We start from the raw sequence: 24,462 nt of genomic DNA, 5'->3' as shown, positions 1-24,462 counted from the left end.
TCGCTCATAAGGACACTTAGGTAGATAGATGGTAAAGACAGGTAGACTTCTACGGTAGGATGAGGGCCCTTTGCAGGAAAGATAGTTTGATGGATATGAGTTTTTTATATGGAATGCTGTGTCCACGGCAGGTGCACTGCGCGTGCACTTAAAAAAAACGGTTTATGGGAAGCGCGTGCCTCATACAGCAAATAAAACAAAACCAACAAATAAAATAATCACTTAATGTGATCTATTTTTAAATAATAATTGGATTTTATATAGTGCATTTTTTAAAGACAGTAACGGTATTCAGAATACCACCGATTTAAACTGTAACTGTAATGGAACACAGTTACTCATATTTTGTATTTTAAATACATTATTCCGTTTTTCCCCAACCCTGATCACAGCCAACATAATGGAATAGGAATTTGACACAAGTTGCAGTGTTCCCAGCATAAAACATGAAATGACTGCTATGAAGAAAAGGGAAAGTGGAATATTTCAACAACAAAAAAAATGGAACCTGCGCATAACACTTTCTAAATAGTGGCTAAGTTCAGAGCAGTGTAGATCAGGTTGGTGGTGGTGCAGATGAATCCGATGAGGTTGCAGAGGTTGGACAGGCCATGGTAGCGGCCGAACGTGCGCTTGTAGGCTCTGTACTTGGGGTCCTGCTCTTTGAGCTTGGCGTAAGCCTCCTTCTGGCTGCCCAGGCCGATCTGCTTCCCCAGGCCGTGCTCCTCCTCCACCGCTCTGATCTGGAACATCACCTCGGTGACCATGGGGCCGAACCACTGGGCGTTCAGACCGGCCATGATCAGCGCCGCAAAGTACAGCACCATCTTCAAAACAAGAGGAGACACCATACTGCAAGAAACGCGACGAAATCATTTACTTAATAGAGTACCGCAGGAATTAGTCCGCAAGACCTGGATGCTAACACTTCCTGTTCCTTCTTCTTTGACTTTTAGACTTGGGATCAATGCTGATGTTTGTTGGGGGCTGTTCATGCTCACCCATTGACTTAAATATTTCTGATTAAAACTCAATACGTGTGTAATTTTCAATGTATTCATGTGCATCTTTAACATTAGCAGAGTATTTTGTATTCCATCCATGTTATTCAAACAACACACAGTTATGTCTGACCTGCACACTTTCATGCCAGTCCAGCAGCTCTCTGGGGTGGTACACTGCATACACTGCCAGGCTGACAAAGTTACTGCCCAGCAGACAGTAGAAGTATACAGGGAAGAGCTTGCTCTGTACCAGTCCAAAGGTGTGCAAAGTCACCTGCCACACCAATGCGAAACCTGTTGGCAAAGGGACAAAGATGATTAACAGATAAACAGAAAGCAAATATGGCACTGGGGCATGCTTGTCTTACAAGCAACAACTCTTTAAATGCCCCTATTGTACCTGCTATGAAGGAGACCCAGACCTGCATCCCCCAGGAGAAAGACAGCGCCAGCAGGTGCAGCACTTTGACCAAGTCTGTGGGATCCCCTTCTGTCACCATGGTGTCACTGACTGTGCAGACTGCAAAGACACACAGAGACAGGATGGCTGATTTGAAAAAGCTTCAAGCATCATTCGTTTTCATGGCTGGGCACAAGTCATTTTCACTGAAAGAAAAATGATCTTATGTGCTCTGAAATGATCTGCATCATATCAGCACGCTGCTCCATCTGCTGCAGAGCTGATAGTTCAACCGAGTCAGATAAGGACTGTATCTAGAGCAGGCAGGAGAGCACGAAACCCACTGAGTTTGGCCTAATAGGGTTGTGAAGGTAAATATTTGAAAGAGAAGAGAATTGAAAGAGATCAGCTGCTTTGGCTTTAGCCCTAGCTTAGCCTACTAAGCGGAGGGAGTTCCACAAGTTATACTTCTCTAAAGTGTTGCTGACTTCATTTCACATTTCTTCGGGGCAGCATAATACTGTTAAAGCTACACTTACCTACGTATCCTCTTCCTCAAATATTTTCAAATGCCGAATGAAAAGTATTAACGAACGATACAATCAGCTACAATCAATGTAACGTGATTACTGTATTATGCTCCTTTATGCTCCAGTCCAAGGTTCATTCTTCTTCTTCTTCTTCTTCTTCTTGTTCTTCTTCTTTGGCCTTTTACGGCAGTTGGCATCCTTTAAGTTGCATTACTGCCTCCTTCTGGATTTACCCGTCCACTGTTTCTCTAGAAAAGAGTTGGAAACACTGCCTCCGCTGCAAGCGCCATCGTTTTGGTAAGAGAACAATCACACCGACTCGCACACCCAAATGCTAAATATGTGGTCTGATGAGATTAAACACATATTCGTAGCGTTACCTCAACACTGCCCTTTCGCCCAAATTGTTTGAAATAGCACTATTATCTCACAATCTAGTTAACGCGAGTTACTTACAAGCAAGCAAGCAAGCAAGCTAGTAGTTGTTCACGAGCTAGTGTTAGCTTGCTAGCATGTACCGTTAGCTTTGTTGTTTTCTGGTGCGTTAGCACAATGCAGTTGATCTAGCGTTATGCTAGCCTCAACGCGAGACCCATTCTTCAACATGGAGAATGAAGGCTGAGTCGCGCGTTGAGGCTAGCGTTATGCTAGCCACGATGCTAATTGTGTCACCGATGCATGTAACAGCATCAGCATCTTCTTGACGTTGACGGTTCACACTACTTGGTTTCAGGTTAAATTCAGTCACTACAGCCATTTACTATCATTAATTAACTGTAAATTACGCTAACCGCAAGATCATGAAAGTTACCTGAAAGTAGCATTATTGCTGTTGAGATTATGTGTTATATAACGCTAGCCCATTCATTCTCTTATGTGACTAGTGTACCTAGGCCTAGTAGGCCTACTACTGTCAAGCTTAGGCTGGCTTTACACGGTGAAACTTTCAGGCAACTATAGTTGCAGGTTGCAAATTGTGGTATTGTTTTTCATTTTCTCTCTCTTGAATTATATGTTAATGTAGGGAGTGCCTCATTCAACTTGCATCTTTGTATCTTATTTTGTATCGTTTTCTAGCTATTTTGTATCGTTTTCTAGCTAATAACGTCAATTTGGACGTGTTGTATTAGGTTTTCTTCTGCCACTGGCTACTTTATTTCATTGGCTGTCCCGAGAATAGGAAGAGAGCCATCCATCCATCAGTGCATAATAGCCTATCAGCGTTTTGATTGGCTGTTGCATGAAACTAGTTTCACAAAGTTGAGAGTTTTGCAACTGTTGCAGCTGATCTAATCAACAGAAATGTAATGTTATTCACACTTTGACTATCAGTCAAATAGGGTGTTAGTAATGGTTGGTGCTGTGAAATAGTTGTCTGATAGAATGAACCATACCAGACGCAATCATTATTTCCTGGCAGTAGCTGATCACAACTTTCCTAACCTACACCAACTCACCCTGCTCAACATGCTCAACGATGGCCTGTGTTGCCTGTATGAAATGGACCAAGAAGTGCAGCTATGGCTTTCATTGTTTCTGCTTGTTAGGGGTTCAAGCCCTGAAGGGGCTGAAACCCTATTGTTTTTCACCCGGTTTATTATTCTCGTTATTATTGTTCATCTGACCCGACGCAAATTCCCGTGAGTTGGTAAATGGTAGAGACCTGACATTTGGCCCAATGACAGATATTGTTGGCAGGTAGCTGCTCAAGAAAGATTTTTCGAATCGGCCTGAAGGTGGCGCTATAATCCACGGTTTTACGTTAAAGGCCATAACTTCCACGCCGTTGGTCAGATTTTCAAACTTTTTTTTTCCAGATGTTCAGGTGGACCTGCTCTACAAATTTGCCATAATAGTAGGGTCATCTGTGGCACTTCCGTGACCGTGGAGAGCGAAGGTCCGTTTCTCAATGGATTTGTCATCTAGGAGGGTTAATAAACAAATTTAGCCGGGGTGTATTTTTAAAAAAGGCGGGGAAAATATTTGAGAGACCAAAATCCAAAATGTCTGCCGTGGAAATGAACTTTTTAATGGTTTGACCTACAATGATGCACAATACATGGTTTCAGAGCTTATTCTGGTCAAGGAATACATATTTGGTGTTTATATAATGATTTGACTTATTTCTGACCTTCAAATCCAAGATGGCTGCCAATTTTGAGCTCTAAAAGGCAGTTTTTTCAAAATCGTCATAGAGCCTTCATATTAGGCTTGAATGACAGGTCTTCTCATGATGAGTTGAATAATATACAGTATAAGTACACAGAAGTAATCTCTGAGGTCATTAAAGTCAATGTTTGTGTGTAAACAACAGTTGCTGATTTGCGGTTTCCCATTAAATAGGGTAGGCTACTGAGAATATGGTGTCCAGTTCATCCCATCACATTTTCATAATGAACCAAAAACAATTTTGCACTATAGCCTAACATAAAATAATATTCTGTATGCAAAGCTAGCAAGGTTAGTTGCTTGAGCTGAATTTAAAGGTCAACTCAAAACAAACAATGAAATTAACTTTGAAATTAAAACTGAATCCTAGGCTACTAAATTTCATCAGCACACAGTAAAGGAAACTTGTCTTTGAACTCAGCTGACTGTCTAGTCCTAATCCCTGTTGTGCAATGTCCCTTTTCAGTGACGTTTTAGTTTTTGTTAAGAGTATGGACTTTTAATCTTGACCTTGTTGGTAGGCAACGGCCCTTTTTCAGTCAAGCATTTTCAGATTAGCTCAGTCAGTCTGTGAAGCAGTCAGTGTCAGCACTTGCGCGAGCTCGCTTTTTCTCTAACTAATGTTAACATTACACACTTTAAGACACTTTGTTTGAGGATATAAAAGGAGGTACGGTGGTGTAGTGGTAAGCACTATCGCCTCACAGCTCGAAGGTCGTGGGTTCGATTCCCACCTGGGACGATGTGAACGCTGAAGGAATGCGTGCCCATCCGCATGTCCTCGAGTGCCCACCGCCCGGGTGGGGTCGTCAAAAGGGCCTTTCTGTGTGGAGTTTGCATGTTCTCCCTGTGCCTCCCGGGGGTTTCCTTCATATAGGAACCCCCTTCACCAAAAACATGCAATATCCTGGTTGCTAATGTGGTTCCTCCTCTGGTCGTTAAGGGCGCCTGTTCAGAGGGAGGGGAACTGGTTGGAATAGTGTGAACCTCCCACGTGCTATGTCCTACCGGTGAAGCTTCCCCTGTCAGGTGAAAAGAAGCGGCTGGCTAACTGCCCATGTCTCGGAGGAAGCATGGAGCCAGTTTCGGCTCTCCCCAGATCGGCAGAGGGTGGAGTAGCAACCAGGATAAAGAAATTACGTTAGCACTAATGGGGGATAAAAATGGGATAAAAAATCGGGGGGGGGGGGGGGGGGAATATATAATAAAATAAAAAGAAAACTTTGTTTGAGGTTATCAACGTTATTCACTAGTCTAAAGATAGTTCTGCCATCAAGAACATATAAAACAAAAGCAAAAACAATTTTTATTTGCAGAAGTCATCATTGATATTTGGTGTTAGCTAACGTTAGGTAACGTTATTATTTTTAGCTAAAGTTAATGTTATCTGTCTCCACAATTCTGTCAACTGACATATGCATTTGCTTTTGAAAATAAACAGCGTATAACAGCAATATAATATAACAGTAATATAATAGCGAGTTGCTTTGCCTCCCAATGAAAGACAAAGCACACAATGTCCTATGAATGTGTCCTAAAATGTGACAAGCCTTGCAAGCCCACCGATACAATAAATCAAGGCAAATGGGACAGCTTACAATTAAAAGCCCAAGACTGGTCAGGACTTGATAAATTTGATGATGTTTACACCACCACCTCCTGGGAAGATGGGGCAACCAATCGGTACATGCATTCGTCATGTTATATTTCTATTTAATCTTCAGTTATGCTTAAGCAAGCCAGGCTGTTTATTTTCAAAAGCAAATGCATATGTCAGTTGACAGAAGTGTGGAGACAGATAACATTAACTTTAGCTAAAAAATAATAATGTTACCTAACGTTAGCCAACACCAAATATCAATGATGACTTCTGCAAATAAAAATTGTTTTTGCTTTTGTTTTATATGTTCTTGATGGTAGAACTATCTTTAGACTAGTGAATAACGTTGATATCCTCAAACAAAGTGTCTTAAAGTGTGTAATGTTAACATTAGTTAGAGAAAAAGCGAGCTCGCGCAAGTGCTGACACTGACTGCTTCACAGACTGACTGAGCTAATCTGAAAATGCTTGACTGAAAAAGGGCCGTTGCCTACCAACAAGGTCAAGATTAAAAGTCCATACTCTTAACAAAAACTAAAACTTCACTGAAAAGGGAGATTGCACAACAGGGATTAGGACTAGACAGTCAGCTGAGTTCAAAGACAAGTTTCCTTTACTGTGTGCTGATGAAATTTAGTAGCCTAGGATTCAGTTTTAATTTCAAAGTTAATTTCATTGTTTGTTTTGAGTTGACCTTTAAATTCAGCTCAAGCAACTAACCTTGCTAGCTTTGCATACAGAATACTATTTTATGTTAGGCTATAGTGCAAAATTGTTTTTGGTTCATTATGAAAATGTGATGGGATGAACTGGACACCATATTCTCAGTAGCCATACCCTATTTAATGGGAAACCGCAAATCAGCAACTGTTGTTTACACACAAACATTGACTTTATTGACCTCAGAGATTACTTCTGTGTACTTATACTGTATATTATTCAACTCATCATGAGAAGACCTGTCATTCAAGCCTAATATGAAGGCTCTATGACGATTTTGAAAAAACTGCCTCAAAATTGGCAGCCATCTTGGATTTGAAGGTCAAAAATAGGTCAAATCATTATATAAACACCAAATATGTATTCCTTGACCAGAATAAGCTCTGAAACCATGTATTGTGCATCATTGTAGGTCAAAGCATTAAAAAGTTCATTTCCACAGCAGCCATTTTGGATTTTGGTCTCTCAAATATTTTCCCCGTCTTTTTTAAAAATACACCCCGGCTAAATTTGTTTATTAACCCTCCTAGATGACAAATCCATTGAGAAACGGACCTTCGCTCTCCACGGTCACGGAAGTGCCACAGATGACCCTACTATAAGGACCCTCAATGTCCGCCTGGAAAGTTTTTGAGATATTTGGAAAAGTTTGGAAAACACATTTTTTGCATCTCCTCCTAGACCGTTGGACCGATTTGCACCAGACTCGCAGGGAAGCATCTATGGAGCAAGCTCTACAATCGTGATTGGTGGATTTTTGAAAGCTACTTTAGTTTCGGAGATATTGATCGCTAAAGTTGAGAGGGGTGTGGCCTCACAGCTAAATTGTCATAACTTCATGACCGATTAAGGAATCTTCACAAAACTTGCAGGAGGTCTTCGGAGACCATCCCAGACCATGCGTGTCAAATTTGGTGCAATTCCACCAAAAGGGGGCGCTATAGCAGCATTCAGTACCTGTACCTTCTAAATTGTTTGATTTTGAAAGGCGGCAGGAAGTGCTGATTCATTGGAATTATGGCCAGCCTGACGTCTTGTATTGACACTTGACACTTCTGAGCTGATTTCAGAAAAGAAAGTGTCATTTGGCCTGTAGGGGGCGTTATTGTTTGCCTATGGGGGGCGCTACAGCAACGTATCTCCGCAACCGTAACTCGTAGAGGCTCAGGGATGGCGGCGTTGGACTCGGGGTGGAAAAGTAGCTTTAGGACGCCCGTGCGGAATCACCATCGCACCTTCCGTTTCCCATTTATTAGGGGTTCAAGCCCTGAAGGGGCTGAAACCCTATTGTTTTTCACCCGGTTTATTATTCTCGTTATTATTGTTCATCTGCCCCGACGCAAATTCCCGTGAGTTGGTAAATGGTAGAGACCTGACATTTGGCCCAATGACAGATATTGTTGGCAGGTAGCTGCTCAAGAAAGATTTTTCGAATCGGCCTGAAGGTGGCGCTATAATCCACGGTTTTACGTTAAAGGCCATAACTTCCACGCCGTTGGTCAGATTTTCAAACTTTTTTTTTCCAGATGTTCAGGTGGACCTGCTCTACAAATTTGCCATAAGGACCCTCAATGTCCGCCTGGAAAGTTTTTGAGATATTTGGAAAAGTTTGGAAAACACATTTTTTGCATCTCCTCCTAGACCGTTGGACCGATTTGCACCAGACTCGCAGGGAAGCATCTATGGAGCAAGCTCTACAATCGTGATTGGTGGATTTTTGAAAGCTACTTTAGTTTCGGAGATATTGATCGCTAAAGTTGAGAGGGCGTGGCCTCACAGCTAAATTGTCATAACTTCATGACCGATTAAGGAATCTTCACGAAACTTGCAGGAGGTCTTCGGAGACCATCCTAGACCATGTGTGTCAAATTTTGTGCAATTCGACCAAAAGGGGGCGCCATAAACGCCAGAAATGGGCGTGGCTTAACATAAAAAAGGCTGTAACTCCACACCTGTTTGTCCAATGATCGCGAAACTTGTCAGATATATCAACGAGGATGTCCTAGTCAGAATCAGAAGCTTTGTCATCTGCGCAAGGCTTGAACCCCGCCCATCGCCGCTTGCGGCTATATTTCTATTTGTATTTCACAGTTTTAACTACTGAGAGGAAATAGTAATTCAACAGAGATGCATTGAGAAAGTGTCAGTAAAGATGCAGAAATGATGTCCGTTGACAATGGGGAGGAGAAAAAACTTAATGCAGTTTTTCTCCTGCAGAGCTACCACATCAAACATGGGACGCAGAAAGTCAAAGAGAAAGCCACCCCCCAAGAAAAAACTCACAGGCAACCTGGACACCCAGTTCACCTGCCCGTTCTGTAACCACGAGAAGTCCTGTGATGTCAAAATGTAAGCTCAGCTCATTGTAAGATCTAAATCCTCTCTGAAATGAATTGCATCGTGGAAAGTAGTAAAAATGTATTATGAATCAAAAACCTTTCATCTTATGTCTTCCAGGGAACGAACTCGGAACACGGGAATTATATCCTGCACGGTTTGCTTGGAGGAGTTCCAGACTCCTATAACTTGTATCCTTTTAAACCAGAAAATATATATTTTTTAATCTACATGGCATCTTGTTGGGTCACTCTGAATTGTATAAATGTTTGTCTCTGCGCTGTGCTAGGGCCGCAACTGATTACTTCCATTGTCGATTATTTTATTGATTAATCAATTAGTTGTGTGATCTGTGAAATGTCAGAAAATGGTGAAACAGGTCGATCAGTGTTTCCCAAAGCTCAAGATGACAAATGTCTTGTTTTGTCCCAAAGATATTCAGTTTACTGTCAGAGGAGTGTATATATATATATATATATATATATATATATATATATATATATATCCACCTTATTTTTGAATGCCCCACTGTAAAAAATAATTGTGCGTACAAGGTCCGGTTTAATGGCACTCATTGTTGCAGCTTGCCATTTCCTAATGTATTCTACTTGATTTGAAAAGATGGCCACCTACACTCAGTCCCTTGTACCCTGGCTGAATTGAACATAACTTGGCCAATAAGTATGTAACATACCAAATAAAACAACCCGTAATATCTTAATTTTATGTAGAATGCAGAGGACATGTAACTGTTAAGTTAAACTCGCGTTCCAGGAATATTGTATTTACTGCGCTGCTCTAAAATAACGTTAGTGGCGCGAGGCTCAGAGAGCCTGTTCGTCCTAGAAGCCACTCGCTTTGCACCAGAAGACAATCGATTTGGGGGTGGAACACGCCAGGATTGGCCAACGCCAACGCCAGTGCCCAGAACTGTCGAATCAAATCATCGACAGAGATGCTATGGCCCGCCTCCCAGTATTCTCAGTGTGCAGAGATAGATAGAACGTTAGAAATATAGCCAACCACGTTATAAACAACTAACCAATGCTGATGGGTCCGTATGGAAATGGTTGTGCCCGAAATGGTTAAAAGTTATATCAATTTGGTCATTCAGTGGCGTTTTACTGCCATGTAACATAACTAACTAGCGGCTAATATTAGCCACGATTACCCATGAATCAATGCACTGCGCTCTTAACTCATTGAGTGCCAGCCACTTTTGGAGAACGGATGCTCCCAGTGCCAGAGTTTCAGAGCGTTTTCAGTGATTTCTCGAGGCCCACAGAATATTGTGTGATATTACTATGTAAACACTGAACATGCACAAAGAACGATGAGACTCTATTCTATCATCTGCAAAAAAAAGTTTATTGATCCCATTTTCCGTTCTTTAGTTATGAGCCGGAGAAGATAGGCTGTTTTGAGCAAAAAGACACTTTTCAAATTAGAAGCTGAGTTATTCCGCCTTTTGTGAAATGCAGCATTTCAAGCACATTCACTGAGTCATCTGGTGGGCATCGGATATTCTGGCTTGCGTTTGTCAATCCTGTCCTGCTGCCTGGGTCTGTCTGTGTGTTGCGCGCTGCTCTGCGTGCCCCCCCCCCCCCCCCCCGCCCCGCCTCGCCCCGCCTCGCCTCGCCTCAACTGCACACTCCTCCTCCTGTCTGTGGTGGCTCTCTGCTGAGTTTGCTGTGCGCACAGTGAAGGGACATCGACATCCTGCTTTTTTACAGCGTTCCGCGTGTGTTTGTCACCGGCAACGATGCTTCCAGTGGAGAATAATAACAACTCCACGGTGTGGATGTGCGGATGTGCTGTCCGGCTCAATTGTGGGAGCAGATTGGCTGCTGCAGGCACAGCTGCAGTAACGTGCTTCAGCATATCGATGCATACGGATGCGATGCGATTTCCGTTTCCATAACGACTTCTTCTTTGTTTTTTCCTTGCCTTTCTGTTATGTGGAGAGCACTGTCGCCACCTAAGGGTTCTGTAAAATAGGTTAGACACATCCAATAGCTATAATATTTGTACATCAGAGGCAGAAGGCTTTGATCGACGCCCCACCGTCAAAAAACGCAATTGACGAACATGTCCGTCCTTGGCACTCTACGTTACTATTTGAAATGACGAACATGTCCGTCCTTGGCACTCAATGAGTTAAAGGGATATTTATCGACAAGATTTTTGCCAAGCTGGACCTGATTAGTGATTTGCTCCGTTCGCCCAGACGGGTGTCAAGCTGTCAGCAACCAGGCTGGGAGGATCACACCGGAAGAAGCACCCATCAGCTAGATCAGGCAAAAATGGCCGCCAAAAATAAGGTGGATATATATATATATATATATATATATATATATATATATATATATATATATATATATATATAAAAAATAAATACTCAAGCGATTGATCCATTATAAAATAGTTGCAGGCTAATCGAGGAATCATTGCAGCTCTACTCTGCATTGGAACGCCCTTAACCTTTCGCGTCCAGATCTGTCGGAGCCAGTGGATGTTTACAGCGACTGGATCGATGCCTGTGAAGCGGCCAATCAGTAGTCGTGTTTTCCTGTGACTCACCACCTCTCTAACCTCACTCACTTACAGTACATTCCACCCCACCGATCGGTCAGGTGATCTGGTTCCTGTCCTGCTAGCACAATGTAGCAAACCTTCAGAAACCATGGATACACTAAAGTCCCTGAGAACCTTGATCTTTTTTCATGTGCTGCCTGCATGACACACTGTGTTTCATTTTGCTACCTTGTGGCTTGCTGAGCACGACACATTTCTCTGGCTGGGCCAGAATTTTGCCATTTTGTTTAATAGGAGAATCCCACCCCGTCTACATCACGGCTCCCAACACAAGGATTTGCATATTGTCATCTTAGTCAGTGGTTCCCAAACTCGGGTACCTGGAGCGTGCTACAGGGCGTACGCTAGAAAAATGGGAAAATGTCAAAATGTAAGACTAAATCATGAAAGTGAATGGAACGTTAAAAACAAATTGCTCAGGAGGCACTAATTGCAACTCTTTCACTCCCAATTATGAATTTCTAATGTTGTATTCTTCAAAAGGTGGGTTATCATTCATTCATTGCATCATGCTATGGTTTTCTTTTGCAGTTTTCTAAGCAAAATGCTGTAGTTGGGTAAAGAGGGTACTTGGATTCAGAAATCAGGGAAAGGGGGTACTGAAGCCAAAAAAAGACCCACTGTCTTAGGGATTACATCATGTATCTTTGGGACTAGAATGTAATGTAAATGGGTTGTGGGACATCCTTTTAAGTTGTCATCAGACAGATATTACCGCTTGTGTAAAACCTTCAGTGTCACCGTTGGTGATGTATGGATGGAGGAATTACCATGATTCTCTCATCCCCAGGTTGCTGCAGGCTGGTATGAGGTCATTACAACACATTCCCTTGTGATTTTTTTAGTTTTCAGTCACGTCAGTATTGTACTGAAATGCTTTTGTTGGTTGACATTTTTTGCTTTGTTTCATGAACTGCAATAACTCTTGTAGTGCAGTAGATGTATATATATATTTTGTGCCCCATTAAATGTTTTGTTATTTTTTAAGTCACAATCATGTAATTTGTATGAGAAACTACTCTAGAAATTAAATCCGTATTTCACATCTTACTGTGTATTTGTGTTTTGGGGTAATAACAGTAATATGAGAATTAATACGCAACCATATTTTTGAAGTGTTTTTATTGCACAAATGTCATGTTTAGTGAAAGGCATATAGAAAATATTCAGAGGTTGGCATGATGTATAGTCTAAACAATGTTGAGACAAAGTCAAGAGTATGGTGACATGTTGCTATACATTTACTATGCAGTATAATAGATGGGAATGAACACACTAAAAGAAAATCTACAAGTCAACCATCTTTGAATAAAGGGAATGTTTGTGGACATCCGGTGGATTACAGTAAATGTAAATGTGCTGTTCATAACTGTCTTGAAACACTAGATGGCGCACTAGCACAAGAAGTCAAATATAATAGAGGCCATGATGCCTTTATTGTGATGAACAATTGAGAGCTCATGTGTTGGCTTGTTCAAGACTGATCACATAAACCAGGCTTATTGAACAGCACCTCATTTCATAATCCAAAAGCCAATTCATCAGAATATTTTCTGAATTAATTTAGGCCTTTTGATGTAATGACAAACTGGCTATTTAGTTCCCAACTCTTTCTAAGTTAATATCATCATTGCCCTCTGATGTGATGAAAATGAATTCCATTACAGCTAGTAAGCGCTAATAATCTAAACAATAACATTACATTCAAGACATTCGGTGGGTGTATCATATTATGATACAGAAAACATCAATAAACAAGAATCTGCATATCTCTCTTCATTCACATCAGCGATTTTCTTTTTTTTAGACTGGTTGTAAGCGTTTGCTGCACACACGGTGATGCTAGGTAAAGTGCAACTGGAGCAACAGCACGTTAAAGCCCAGGTTCACTGAGGCACAAGGCGAGCAGAGCAAGTCTCCCATAGGATGAGAACCCAAACTCCAAGAAACAAAACATGATCAAGCAATTTCAAAAAGGTGAGAGGGGCCATTATACACACACAGTTGGATGTCACAACGCCTACATTTGGTCTTTCACTTTATTAGCATTGTAGCGTGGCTGACAGTCCTCCTCCCCCTATTTTTACAAAATAAATCAACCTTGTTGAAAAGGATTAGGAAAGGCTGCAACACAGGTCGTCTAAAACGGCCCTTTAAAATGGCGATGTGGCATGTGAACGTAACAATATGCCAGCGCAGCAGGTGCACACAACACAAGGCAAAAGTCCGCACAAAGCTTACAAGTCCTCCTGCATCGTCCGCCCCAGTCGGTCACGTCGACCCGGCCCGGGTGGGGGGGGGCTTCCATGTCATCCAGCGGAATGAAATCCTAGAGCCTGCTGCGCTCCAATGTGGGCGTGGACTCCGATTCCAACAGGGTCAAAGGTCAACAGCACGGTCGCTCGTTCCCATTCGTGGAGCTTTCGAAAGTTCATGCTGGATGGGAAGGGTTGGGAGGTGAGGTGAGGTGTGGGGTATCGACAGCTATAAAATCTCCAATTACACTATGTATATAAAAAGTGGTAGAAAAAAAATATAAATAGCAAAAGGATATTAAATCTTGAGTTATGAGATGGTTTTCTTCCCATCTCGGGTATGTCTGATAGCAACTAATAAAATTCCTCAGAGGAAAAGCGAAAATCTCTGTTGAAAAGTCCCATAGTGGTTTGGGAAAAGAAGTTGGCCACTAACTGAAAATTTGGACATAAGGTCACTGTAAACAGGCTTTTTTCTTTGACTAATGGAAAGACAAACAATAAATCCCTCAGAGCAAAAAAGGGCAAAATGGTTGGAAGCAGAGGGGGAATGAAGACGGTAAAATGACGACGGCCATGGCGACGACGTCAGCGGGTGTTAAATAACAGTCTGGGTGGTCTTTGCTCATTACAAAGACAAGTTGCAGTTGTCTGGAAGTTAAGCGAAGGGGTGGTGGGGAGTGGGCTAGTCCGTCTCGTGTCTGCCCTAGTCCTCGGAGTAGTGGTGGGGAGTGGGCTAGTCCGTCTCGTGTCTGCCCTAGTCCTCAGAGGTGGTGGGGAGTGGGCTAGTCCGTCTCGTGTCTGCCCTAGTCCTCGGAGTAGTGGTGGTAGCCGTCGAACTCCGCCCCGTCTCCGTTGTTATAGTGGGCCTCGGTGGGGTTGGTGCAGTACTTGTTGTCATAGACCTGGCGCGGCTGGCCGTAGCTGGTCATGCCCTGCTGGGACGCCACTTTGTTGGTGCCCATCTGCAGGGATACGGTGGTGGTGTCGCAGTGCTCCAGGTCCAGCTTCTTGTCAAAGATGTGCCTCCTGGTTCCTGGGGCTGTCATGCCAGACTGAGAGAGACAGACGGAGAGAAAGATGTTAGTGGACTAGATTAGATCTCAATCGATCAATTTCAATCAACCAATTGTATATCTATATAGCGCCAAATCACAACAAGAGTTATCTCAAGGCACTTTACAAATAGAGCAGGTAGAAGACCAGGCTCCTGAATACCGATTAATTTATTTCCCTTATCAATATGTGTGCAATGTATCTCGCAGTCCAATATTCAATCTGGATGAGTGTAAAGATGGATTAGCATAATGCCAATAATTGAAATGTAAAAGGGAGGCTGTGCTCACCTGATTGGCTCCCTTGTTGGTCCCCATCTGCAGGCTGATGGTGGACTGGTCCAGTGGGCTCTCCATGCCCATCTTGGAGTCATACAGGTGGCGTCGTGTGCCGTATGATGTCATGCCCTTTTGGCTGGCAAGCTTGTTGGTGCCCATCTAGAGACATTGAGAAAGATACCGTGTTACATTGTATTTTTATTGATAAGTTACTTATTTTCTACTTTGGGGAAATTTAGCTGGTTTCCAGCAGGGGGCACACTGCAGCTCCATAGGCATTAGGCAAGCGACTTTACCCATAGACTGTATAAAAGACCACCACACCTCTGGATACAATTCTCCACTCATAAACAAGGCAGTATGCAACCCTGGTCATGAAGTAGTAGATAAGAAGTAGAAGTCCTCTGCTGTTCTGACCTGCAGGCCGATGATGTTGCGTCCCTCCTTGAGTTTCTCCGGGGCGAAGCGGCGCTGGTGCTTCTCCGCGTACTTCACCCCCATGTCATACTTGGAGTGGAAACCTTTCGACTGGGCCTGAAGAGAGAGAAGTATGCAGAGACAGAAAGGAAAATAATGGTAATACATTTTTTCAAACCCATATTGTTTTTATTACGCCATTACTTTTGCCAAATGGCACTAAATTTTTTATCCTCTCCTATGTTACATTCCATACAACAGAAAGCCCACATAGGCAGGCTGATGACTATTGTTATATTGCTGCACTATAACTTGACTGTTTCATCTTCAGATGCTGATGGCTGATGGATGCTGTAAAGCCAAATATATGCTCATTGTGGCTACTGACTTCCCCCGCTTTTTAACGTGCAGGCTAGAGTTTCCAGTTTTTGATTAATTATCAATGATAATGATGATATTAGTATGATAATTGACTGTATGATAATTTCTCATACATTATCTGACAACATTGGGCTGTGAAAAAGAGGGAGATTTTCTGGAGCATCGGTGAATGGCATCAACGTACCCCTCCCCATATAACCCTACACCACACATTAATAGAATAAATACAAGGATGTAAAGTAAATTGCTTTTAAATTAGCCTTAAATTCATAGCTCACAGTAAAATAAATAATGATACAATTAATTTAAATAAACATACACTCCAATGTACAAAAGATGTGATCAAAAGTCAGCATCTAAAATTTACATCACAAAAAAATGAAAAAGAAATGTTCTTGGTGACTAGGCAGCGTCCGACACGCCTCCCATGAGGAACGTGAAGATTCCTTCCTTTACCATTTGGAGTTAAAGGAACAGTTCACCCAAAACTGAAAAGTCTGTCATCATCTCCTCCCCCTCATGCCAGTTGAAACACAGGTGAAGTTAGCTCCTCCCCCTCATGCCAGTTGAAACACAGGTGAAGTGTGTCCATAATAACACACAGGGAGGTTCAGCACGGCTCGAGAGAAAACCAGTCACCGCTGACTTCAGACAATGATGACAGAATTGCCATTTTCGGGTGAACTGTTCCTTTAAGCACCCTTTGCCACTACAGCCTGTAATGACACAGTCAACATAAAGCAGCACAGTGCATGGTAGAAATGAGAAAACGCTGCCCTCACCAGTCCAGCCAGAGCGATGAGTGTGCTCTGGACCTGAGTGTGGTTGCCGTTCTCAAACAGATCGTTGGCCTCAAACAGGTCGTGGGGCTTCAGGCCGTATTCTGTGATCGCACGGACAAAGTTCCCGATGTTTTCCAGCTGCAGAGTAAAGCAGACACAACGCAAAATGGAATGAGTGAAGAAGGGCATCTATTTGTCATATTACACAGAGTCTAATTCATTTTCATGTCTTTTCAGCAGAGGTGTCAAAGCATGGCTTTAATTGGAGCAGCAAGTGTCTTATTATTATTATTATCATTATTTATCATCATCTTATCTTGTCTTGTCTTCTTATCTTATCTTGCCGCACTTTGTTAGCTGCGTTTATTTTTCTTTCAAATGTGATCACAATTACTCAAAACTCTGTAACATCTAGAATCTACAAGTCGAGGTTTGTGTTGCAGTTTGTCATTGTCTTTAACATCCTACTCATTCTTCAAAACAATGTGCTGTTTGCTTTCTCAGTCCGTACAAGACGACTAGACCGCATGCTGTGATGGGCTACATTTGATTACTTTCTGGAATGTAAATAGGCTGTGTGTGTGTGTGTGTGTGTGTGTGTGTGTGTGTGTGTGTCTCTTGTGTGTGTGTGTGTGTGTGTGTGTGTGTGTGTGTGTGTCTCTTGTGTGTGTGTGTGTGTGTGTGTGTGTGTGTGTGTGTGTGTGTGTGTCTGTGTGTCTTGTGTGTGTGTGTGTGTGTGTGTGTGTGTGTGTGTGTGTGTGTGTGTGTCTCGTGTGTGTGTGTGTGTGTGTGTGTGTGTGTGTGTCTCGTGTGTGTGTGTGTCTTGTGTGTGTGTGTGTGTGTGTGTGTGTGTGTGTGTGTGTCTGTGTCTCGTGTGTGTGTGTGTCTTGTGTGTGTGTGTGTGTCTCGTGTGTGTGTCTCGTGTGTGTGTGTGTGTGTGTGTGTGTGTCTCGTGTTGTGTTGTGTTGTGTTGTGTTGTGTTGTGTTGTGTTGTGTTGTCCATGCCAAGAGGGCAGGCTAATCTGGTTTCACACACTCTGGAAAACAACATGTGAACAGCAGGGTGAAATGGAGGCGATATGTATTTTGTCATAGATCATGTCCGCTAGTTACCCGGTGCCCGAGGCTGGAGAAGCCATGTATGAGAATATGGATTTTATTCAGGCGTCTCTCGGGGGCTGTTAAATTACCTGGTGCCAGTTTTGACTGGAGCTGTTGATCTTCCTCACCGAGCCTGGCTGAAGCGTGTTGATGAGCCTGCGAAGAGAGAGACACCAAATAGCTTTGGTATTCAAGAGATGGATTACTTCCATGTGGGGGGGGGGGGGGGGGGGGGTACTAGGCTGTAACACTGTAAAAAAAAAAGTTTCCATTTTCCATTTTAGTTTTGGTACAGAATCATCTAGAGAAATGGATGTGAAGACTCTCAGATCATCGGTCTCTGTCTCTGTGGATTTGGCTTGGGCGATATCCAAATTGAAATATAGCCGCGCCCAAATAGATATAGTCCTGCCCAAATTTCGTGATATACAAAATTATCGCCCAGTGTGGGGGGTGTAAAAAAAAAAAAAAAAAAAGTACATACATTACATATTATGATTAGTAGTATGAATAAAGGAGTGGGAGGGTGATGCTGCTATCCACTATCTTTCTTTACCTCTCCCTTTGCAGCAACAAATACAACACTCTTAACAGCACCAATGATGTACAGTAAGCAGTGAAATAAGCTAAACTCAGCCTAAGCCTACTGTGGATGGACCGTCTCAGCCTAAGCCTACTGTGGATGGACCGTCTCGGCCTAAGCCTACTGTGGATGGACCGTCTCAGCCTAAGCCTACTGTGGATGGACCGTCTCGGCCTCCACTCACTCGCACAGCAGGACTCCGTTCTTCAGACTGTCCATGAAGTGGTCCCCGATCCTCTTGCTGGTCACATCCTGGATCCACAGCCGCAGCTCCTCCTCCTTCTGCGCGTCGTACTTCCCTGCCAACTGAGGGGGGCAGAGGTCAGAGGTCTTAGGTCAGACACGGGCGGCTGTGTGTGTGTGTGTGTGTGTGTGTGTGTGTGTGTGCGTGCGTGCGTGCGTGCGTGCGTGCGTGTGTGTGTGTGTGTGTGTGTGTGTGTGTGATGTGATGTGATGACACGCATGTCGGAACATTTGCTGGGGCTTACTCTGTTCCATGGCAATGCATTGATGGCATTAAAGCATGACTGCTGCATTCTTCAAAACTGACATTTGTGATTTGACATTTTGAGTTGACATTTAAGGATTTTCAAAGAGAACGAGGAGGACAACGACGGATTCAAAGGACGCACAGTTGCCCCCGCTACTATCAGAACAGTCTAAAGGGTTAATATATACACACTGAAATGTTCCAAACTATGAATTAACACAAAAGCCACGATAATATTGGCAGCTAAATATCATCTCGTGGAATATTAAGTTCCATTCGAGTTGAGTATTTTCCACAGACAGGACTAATCAGTGGAAAAACAACCTGGATCCCCCTGATGAGGGCATTAAAAACAGGCAGAATAATAATAGAAGACAGGACATTATTAAATAACAGTACATAGCATATTTAAATGTTAAGTACACACACACACAGCATGTTTTCATGACAAGCCGCGGCGAGGGAATGTTTCCCCCACTTCGGTTTAATACAATGTTTCTTTCATGGCTAATTTCAGGCTTTCAGTGACTAAAATAACTTTGGTTTGATCCAGTCTTTCCTCAAACACGCTGGCATAATACCACTGCACGCCAACCTAACTGTATCATAGATAACATACCCTGAGATGAGGGGGATATAAAAAAAATAATAACCGGAAGAAAAATGAAAACGAAACATTCCTGCATGGAGAAACACACTCTCTCTTGCTCTCTCTCTCCATGCATTTCCTTATTGGCATGAACTCACTGCCCTAATACTTTGAATTCTGGTGTAGGGCTTAAGGCAGAACCCCCCCCCCCCCCCTCTCTCTCTCTCTCTCGCTCCCCCCCTCTCTTTTCCTCTATGTTCAGATAACTCTTCACAGTCTGGGACCAGCAGCCAATACAAACAGGTATTTCAAAGCAGCGGGGGTTAGCGTAGCTTCCAGCCCATCACACCAAACTTGGGAGAAACAGCTTTCCCAATCACTCCCCCCACCTACTCTCGGCCTTGGCCCTCGCTCATATTTCTCATAGTATGTCTCTCTCTCTCGCTCTCCTCATCCCTCTCTCTCACTCTCCTCATCCCTCTCTCTCACTCTCCTCATCCCTCTCTCTCTCTCTCCTCATCCCTCTCTCTCTCTCTCTCCTCATCCCTCTCTCTCCCACTGGGTTTTCCAGAATCTGCCCTTTTACAGTGAGCCGACTATTCAGGCGAACCCCCCGTCTCCGATAAATACACGCCAAGATCGACAGCTCTCGCTTTCCAACCAAGGTATTTTAGTGCAGGAGCTTGATTTAGCGTTGTTGTTCTTTTCATTGTGGAGCTCAGGAATGTCATCAGAACTGGTTGTTTTCCAGGACTTTTAATGCCACAAACAGCATGGCACCACCAGTCCACTGATACAGCCTCATCACACGTGCCCGTGTGAGTCAAAAGTGCAGACACAGAAAACATCTGACAAGTTTTGATTCATCGAGAGAATATATATATATATGAATATAAATATAAATATAGATATAGATATAAATATAGATATAGATATAGCTATAGATATACCAGCACCCATGTCTCCAGTCACCATTGACTTCATCCATACTGTGTACTGAAGTCAATGGGGACTGATCTTTATCTCCGATTGTGCTGGCAACCTCCCTGTGTGTTATATGGACAAACTTCACCTGTGTTTCAACTGGCATGAGGGGGAGTAGATGACAGAATTTTCATTTTTGGACAAACTGTTCCTTTAAACTCATGCCAGCCAGGCTGCTAGCAACATTATAAGTCTCATCATGTGAGGATCCAACACAAATAATACGATCATGAGATGTTTCAGATCCTGACCCCAGAATGTGGGCACTGCTGGCTTCAAGAAACTAGTCAAGTATCAAACTGAGAAAAACATCAATATATATGGCGTTTTAATGATCACTATAGTTGTTTGTAACTCATAGATGGAAGTATCAATGTAGACAGTCTGTGAAATAAGTTTGAAAAAATGACACCCGGCTTTCACTGACAGCATTTCTCCTTAGCTTCCGTTTCTCCTGGTCTCATCTGTACTCCATTCAGCACAAAGTGGATCCATTCTGGGAGCAGCTGGCACAGCCTTTCACATGTATCAGGCCCGCTCCTGTCCTGTCCACCTGTGTTCTGTTGGGCCAGTGTTTTGTCATCCCTGACTCGGATGTAAACTGTTTAGAGTAAGGACACTTTCTCAAGTTCCAACATGGAGCCCAGTCACTCCTTAAAAGGAGATCAGATTTGCTGATGTACCTGTCAGTCTCCACCACAACCCTGCTCCTCGCTGATGTCATGCTACTGGAACTCCCTGTCCTGGCTGTGCTACTGTAGCACCACCCACAAACTGTAGCACCGCCCACAAACGCCATTAATTCAGCTCTAAATTGTTTGTTACAAGGAAAATAGAAGGAATTCCCCTGGCCAATTGTCTGACTTTGTTGTTGTGTTGCTACACTGTGGCTACAGTAGTATTTATCTGTTGTGTTGCTACACTGTGGCTAGTACTTATCTGTTGTGTTGCTACACTGTGGCTACAGTACCATTTATCTGTTGTGTTGCTACACTGTGGCCAGTACTTATCTGTTGTGTTGCTACACTGTGGCTACAGTAGTATTTATCTGTTGTGTTGCTACGCTGTGGCTAGTACTTATCTGTTGTGTTGCTACACTGTGGCTAGTACTTATCTGTTGTGTTGCTACACTGTGGCTACAGTAGTAGGCTATTTATCTGTTGTGTTGCTACACTGTGGCTAGTACTTATCTGTTGTGTTGCTACACTGTGGCCAGTACTACTTATCTGTTGTGTTGCTACACTGTGGCCAGTAGTACCTATCGGTTGTGTTGCTACACTGTGGCCAGTAGTACTTATCTGTTGTGTTGCTACACTGTGGCTAGTAGTACTTATCTGTTGTGTTGCTACACTGTGGCCAGTACTACTTATCTGTTGTGTTGCTACACTGTGGCCAGTAGTACTTATCTGTTGTGTTGCTACACTGGCCAGTACTACTTATTGGTTGTGTTGCTACACTGTGGCTAGTACTTATCTGTTGTGTTGCTACACTGTGGCCAGTTATTGGTTGTGTTGCTACACTGTGGCTAGTACTTATCTGTTGTGTTGCTACACTATGGCCAGTACTACTTATCGGTTGTGTTGCTACACTGTGGCTAGTAGTACTTATCTTGTGCATTATTGCCCAGACTTACCGGCGTTTGAACGAGGTCTAATGGAAATGGTATGGAGTGGGCAGTAGTGCCAAAATCTCGAAGCTCCTTTCCTGAGCCAGCTGAGTGCTGAGCAGAGTCATGAAGGGAATGTGGGTTTCGCAGAGTGCAGCGGCCTTGTGTGTGAGATGAAAGCATCGATGAGAGACGACACTATTCAGAGAAGAAGAGACAGCATCCCTCATTGACAACGATGATGATCTGGACGTCTCAACAGACGGAGCTGGAATATTCTGCGGATGACCTTTCCCATGCTGAAAACAGACTGTCAGCAGCTCTGACTCATCCCATCACATTCTGTAGTACAGACTGCTTTCTGTGGCAGTGAATATGAAAGAGCCACCAACCTCCCAAAAGTCTTCTGAGTTTTCCCCAAACTCTGACCACAACTGATGCACAAACACACTTGGTTTTCTTAACAAGGCTGACGAGATGATGACAGGCGTCCATGCTTGGAAGGGAAGATCATGCATGATGCCATAACAGTACAGTAGGGCTGATCAAAACATCAACATCATATTGATCTTGTGATATGAGACTAGTTATCGTTTTATATTTTGGATATCGTAGTATTGTGATATGACATAAGAGTTATCTTTTCCTGGTTTTAAAGTCTATTACAGTAAAGTGGTGTCATTTTTTTTTAAATTACCAGACTGTTCTATTATTTGCCTTTACCCAATTGGATATTATATCCACATTACTGATGATTATTTATCAGAAATCGCACTGTGTAAATATTTTGTGAAAGCGCCCATAGAGAGCCAAAGTAAACGTCACTTCCTGCTTCAGCACTGTACTAGAGATTTTTATCCAATATTTATTTTCCCATAGACAATTTGTAAAATGCTTATAAAAATAGTTTTACTTGGTCAAACCAAATGGTTCAGCTATATTTAGAAACAGGAGAGACCACATAACATTTCACTTGCGGATTTAAAGAAAATATGTTTTTGATTTTTGTTTTTGTTTTGGTCCGAGCCAAATTTCTATGGGAAAATAAATAGCGGATGAAAATTGCTGGTACAGTGCTGAAGCAGGAAGTGACATTCACTTTTTGGCTCTCTATAGTCATCCCTACAACATTGTCACAATATTGATACAAGTATTTTTTGTCAAAACTATTGTGACACTTGATTTTGTCCCTACTTACAACTGAACATTGAGCTCGCTTCGTAGAAAATACAGAGATATATATTGTGTATCGCCATTCAGCCTTAAAATACTGAGATATGATTGTGGCCCTTATCGCCCAGCCCTACAGTACAGTAGTAAATATTGATAAAATTACTATTTGCTGTTTATCCTTTGCTGGGATTAACCCCATGCATAATCTCAATATCAAAGTAGTCAAAGTGGCCTCTCCTATGTGCCATGAATGAGAGGAAGTGTAGGTCACCGTCATAGATGAAAACAATAAAGACTTAAAAGAGAGTTAAAAGTTAACTTCAAGTTAAATTAAAAGTTAAAACAAAAAATAAAAAAAGTTAAAAGTGAATATAACCACTAGTGGATACAGGCCTGTGTGCATCTGTGCCAGCCAGCAGCATCCCAAACCTTTCTCATGCCAAGCACCCCCCAGATAGACCCATCAAAACCACAAACAAACCCACATCTGATGAGATTTTGCATGAAGGAACCCCACACTGGAAGATGTTGGTAGTTATAGTTGTCTATTCCCTAGGTGAGGTGATGACTACAGTGATCAGAGTAAAACCCATGATCAAAACAACCCTTCTCATAGTGACTAATGACTATTCCTCATTTTGCTGGGGACCCCCTGGGGGTCCACACACCCCAGGTTGGGAACCATCTCTGGCTGCGAAAACCCATCGCAGTGGAAACAAACAAACAAACTTGACAATAACTTTGCTACTTTTGCTGCTAGAGATGACAAACTTGTCGGAAGCCTACCTTACTCTTGACCTCGGCGGAAAGTCCGAAGGCTGGGCCGCTCCTGAAATGTTGTGTCATTGTGCTTTTTGGGGCTATTTACAGTGAAGTGAAGGAGAAGCAGCAGGTTAGGTTACACCTCTCTGTCTGTCCTGGCGAGAGAGAAATCCCCTGTGTCCTGCAGCTCGACAAATCCCCGGATATCTTGGTGCGTGTTTGCGTGTTTTTTTTTGTGCGCTGTTGTTCCGACCCGGACCGGTGAGGCTTTTGGACAACTTTCCGACGACACTTCTCTCAATCTTTTTTAAACTCTTCCCATGTGTGCGAGCCCTGATTGGCCAGGGCCGCCGTCCAATCCGGACGCTGCCTCCTCATCGGCGGTGATGTCACCGTTCGGGCATGACTTGATCAGTGTCACTTTTTCCACCTTCGGGCCATTCAGGGATGCTTCTCATTTGTGTTATGCTGCACTTTTGCCGACTGTTATGTCATTGTCGTACTGAAGCGAATTGCTGCCATAGTCTTAAAATACACTGCAGTATCAGGACCAAAACATGCCTTTGGGAGCCTTATTGGACTATTCAATCTCATAGTCTCACTCAATGCCCCCGGATTTTCACTGTGGGCTCCATTTGCAAAGGCCTTAC

The 24,462-nt window shown here is 42.9% G+C and overlaps 3 protein-coding genes across 4 annotated transcripts in view; 1 reads left to right on the top strand and 2 right to left on the bottom strand.

Moving 5' to 3' along the window:
* tmem205 (transmembrane protein 205) overlaps nt 1-2,096 on the bottom strand; it is a 2,747-nt gene extending 651 nt beyond the window's left edge. Inside the window, exons 1-4 of one of the 2 annotated variants that reach the window (XM_083649760.1) lie at nt 2,035-2,096; nt 1,405-1,524; nt 1,135-1,298; nt 1-827 (exon numbers count right to left, since the gene is read on the bottom strand). The exon at nt 1-827 is cut by the window's left edge and continues 651 nt beyond it. In XM_083649760.1, coding sequence (XP_083505886.1) covers nt 525-827; nt 1,135-1,298; nt 1,405-1,504 — 567 coding nt within the window. In that variant the 5' untranslated portion in view covers nt 1,505-1,524; nt 2,035-2,096 and the 3' untranslated portion in view covers nt 1-524. Of the gene's footprint in view, nt 828-1,134; nt 1,299-1,404; nt 1,525-1,943 lie in introns of both variants that reach the window. The other variant, XM_083649759.1, reaches the window with a different exon arrangement.
* A 96-nt stretch (nt 2,097-2,192) lies between these two features.
* On the top strand, nt 2,193-12,400 carry elof1 (elongation factor 1). Its single transcript, XM_083649418.1, has 4 exons — nt 2,193-2,231; nt 8,641-8,772; nt 8,881-8,951; nt 11,255-12,400. Exons 2-4 carry the CDS (start codon nt 8,657-8,659, stop codon nt 11,317-11,319), a joined length of 252 nt encoding a protein of 83 aa, XP_083505544.1. The 5' UTR covers nt 2,193-2,231; nt 8,641-8,656; the 3' UTR covers nt 11,320-12,400.
* Nucleotides 12,401-12,526: 126 nt separating this feature from the next.
* cnn1b (calponin 1, basic, smooth muscle, b) lies at nt 12,527-24,040 on the bottom strand. Its single transcript, XM_083649417.1, has 7 exons — nt 23,837-24,040; nt 18,393-18,514; nt 17,715-17,781; nt 16,525-16,662; nt 15,362-15,478; nt 14,957-15,103; nt 12,527-14,665 (listed from the first exon to the last, which is right to left on the bottom strand). Exons 1-7 carry the CDS (start codon nt 23,894-23,896, stop codon nt 14,417-14,419), a joined length of 900 nt encoding a protein of 299 aa, XP_083505543.1. The 5' UTR covers nt 23,897-24,040; the 3' UTR covers nt 12,527-14,416.
* Nucleotides 24,041-24,462: the final 422 nt, after the last annotated feature.

The sequence above is a fragment of the Poromitra crassiceps genome (assembly GCF_964638095.1).
Source record: "Poromitra crassiceps genome assembly, chromosome: 13".
In the NCBI taxonomy this organism is placed as follows: Eukaryota; Metazoa; Chordata; class Actinopteri; order Beryciformes; family Melamphaidae; genus Poromitra; species Poromitra crassiceps.
This window is presented reverse-complemented; position numbering and strand designations above follow the sequence as displayed.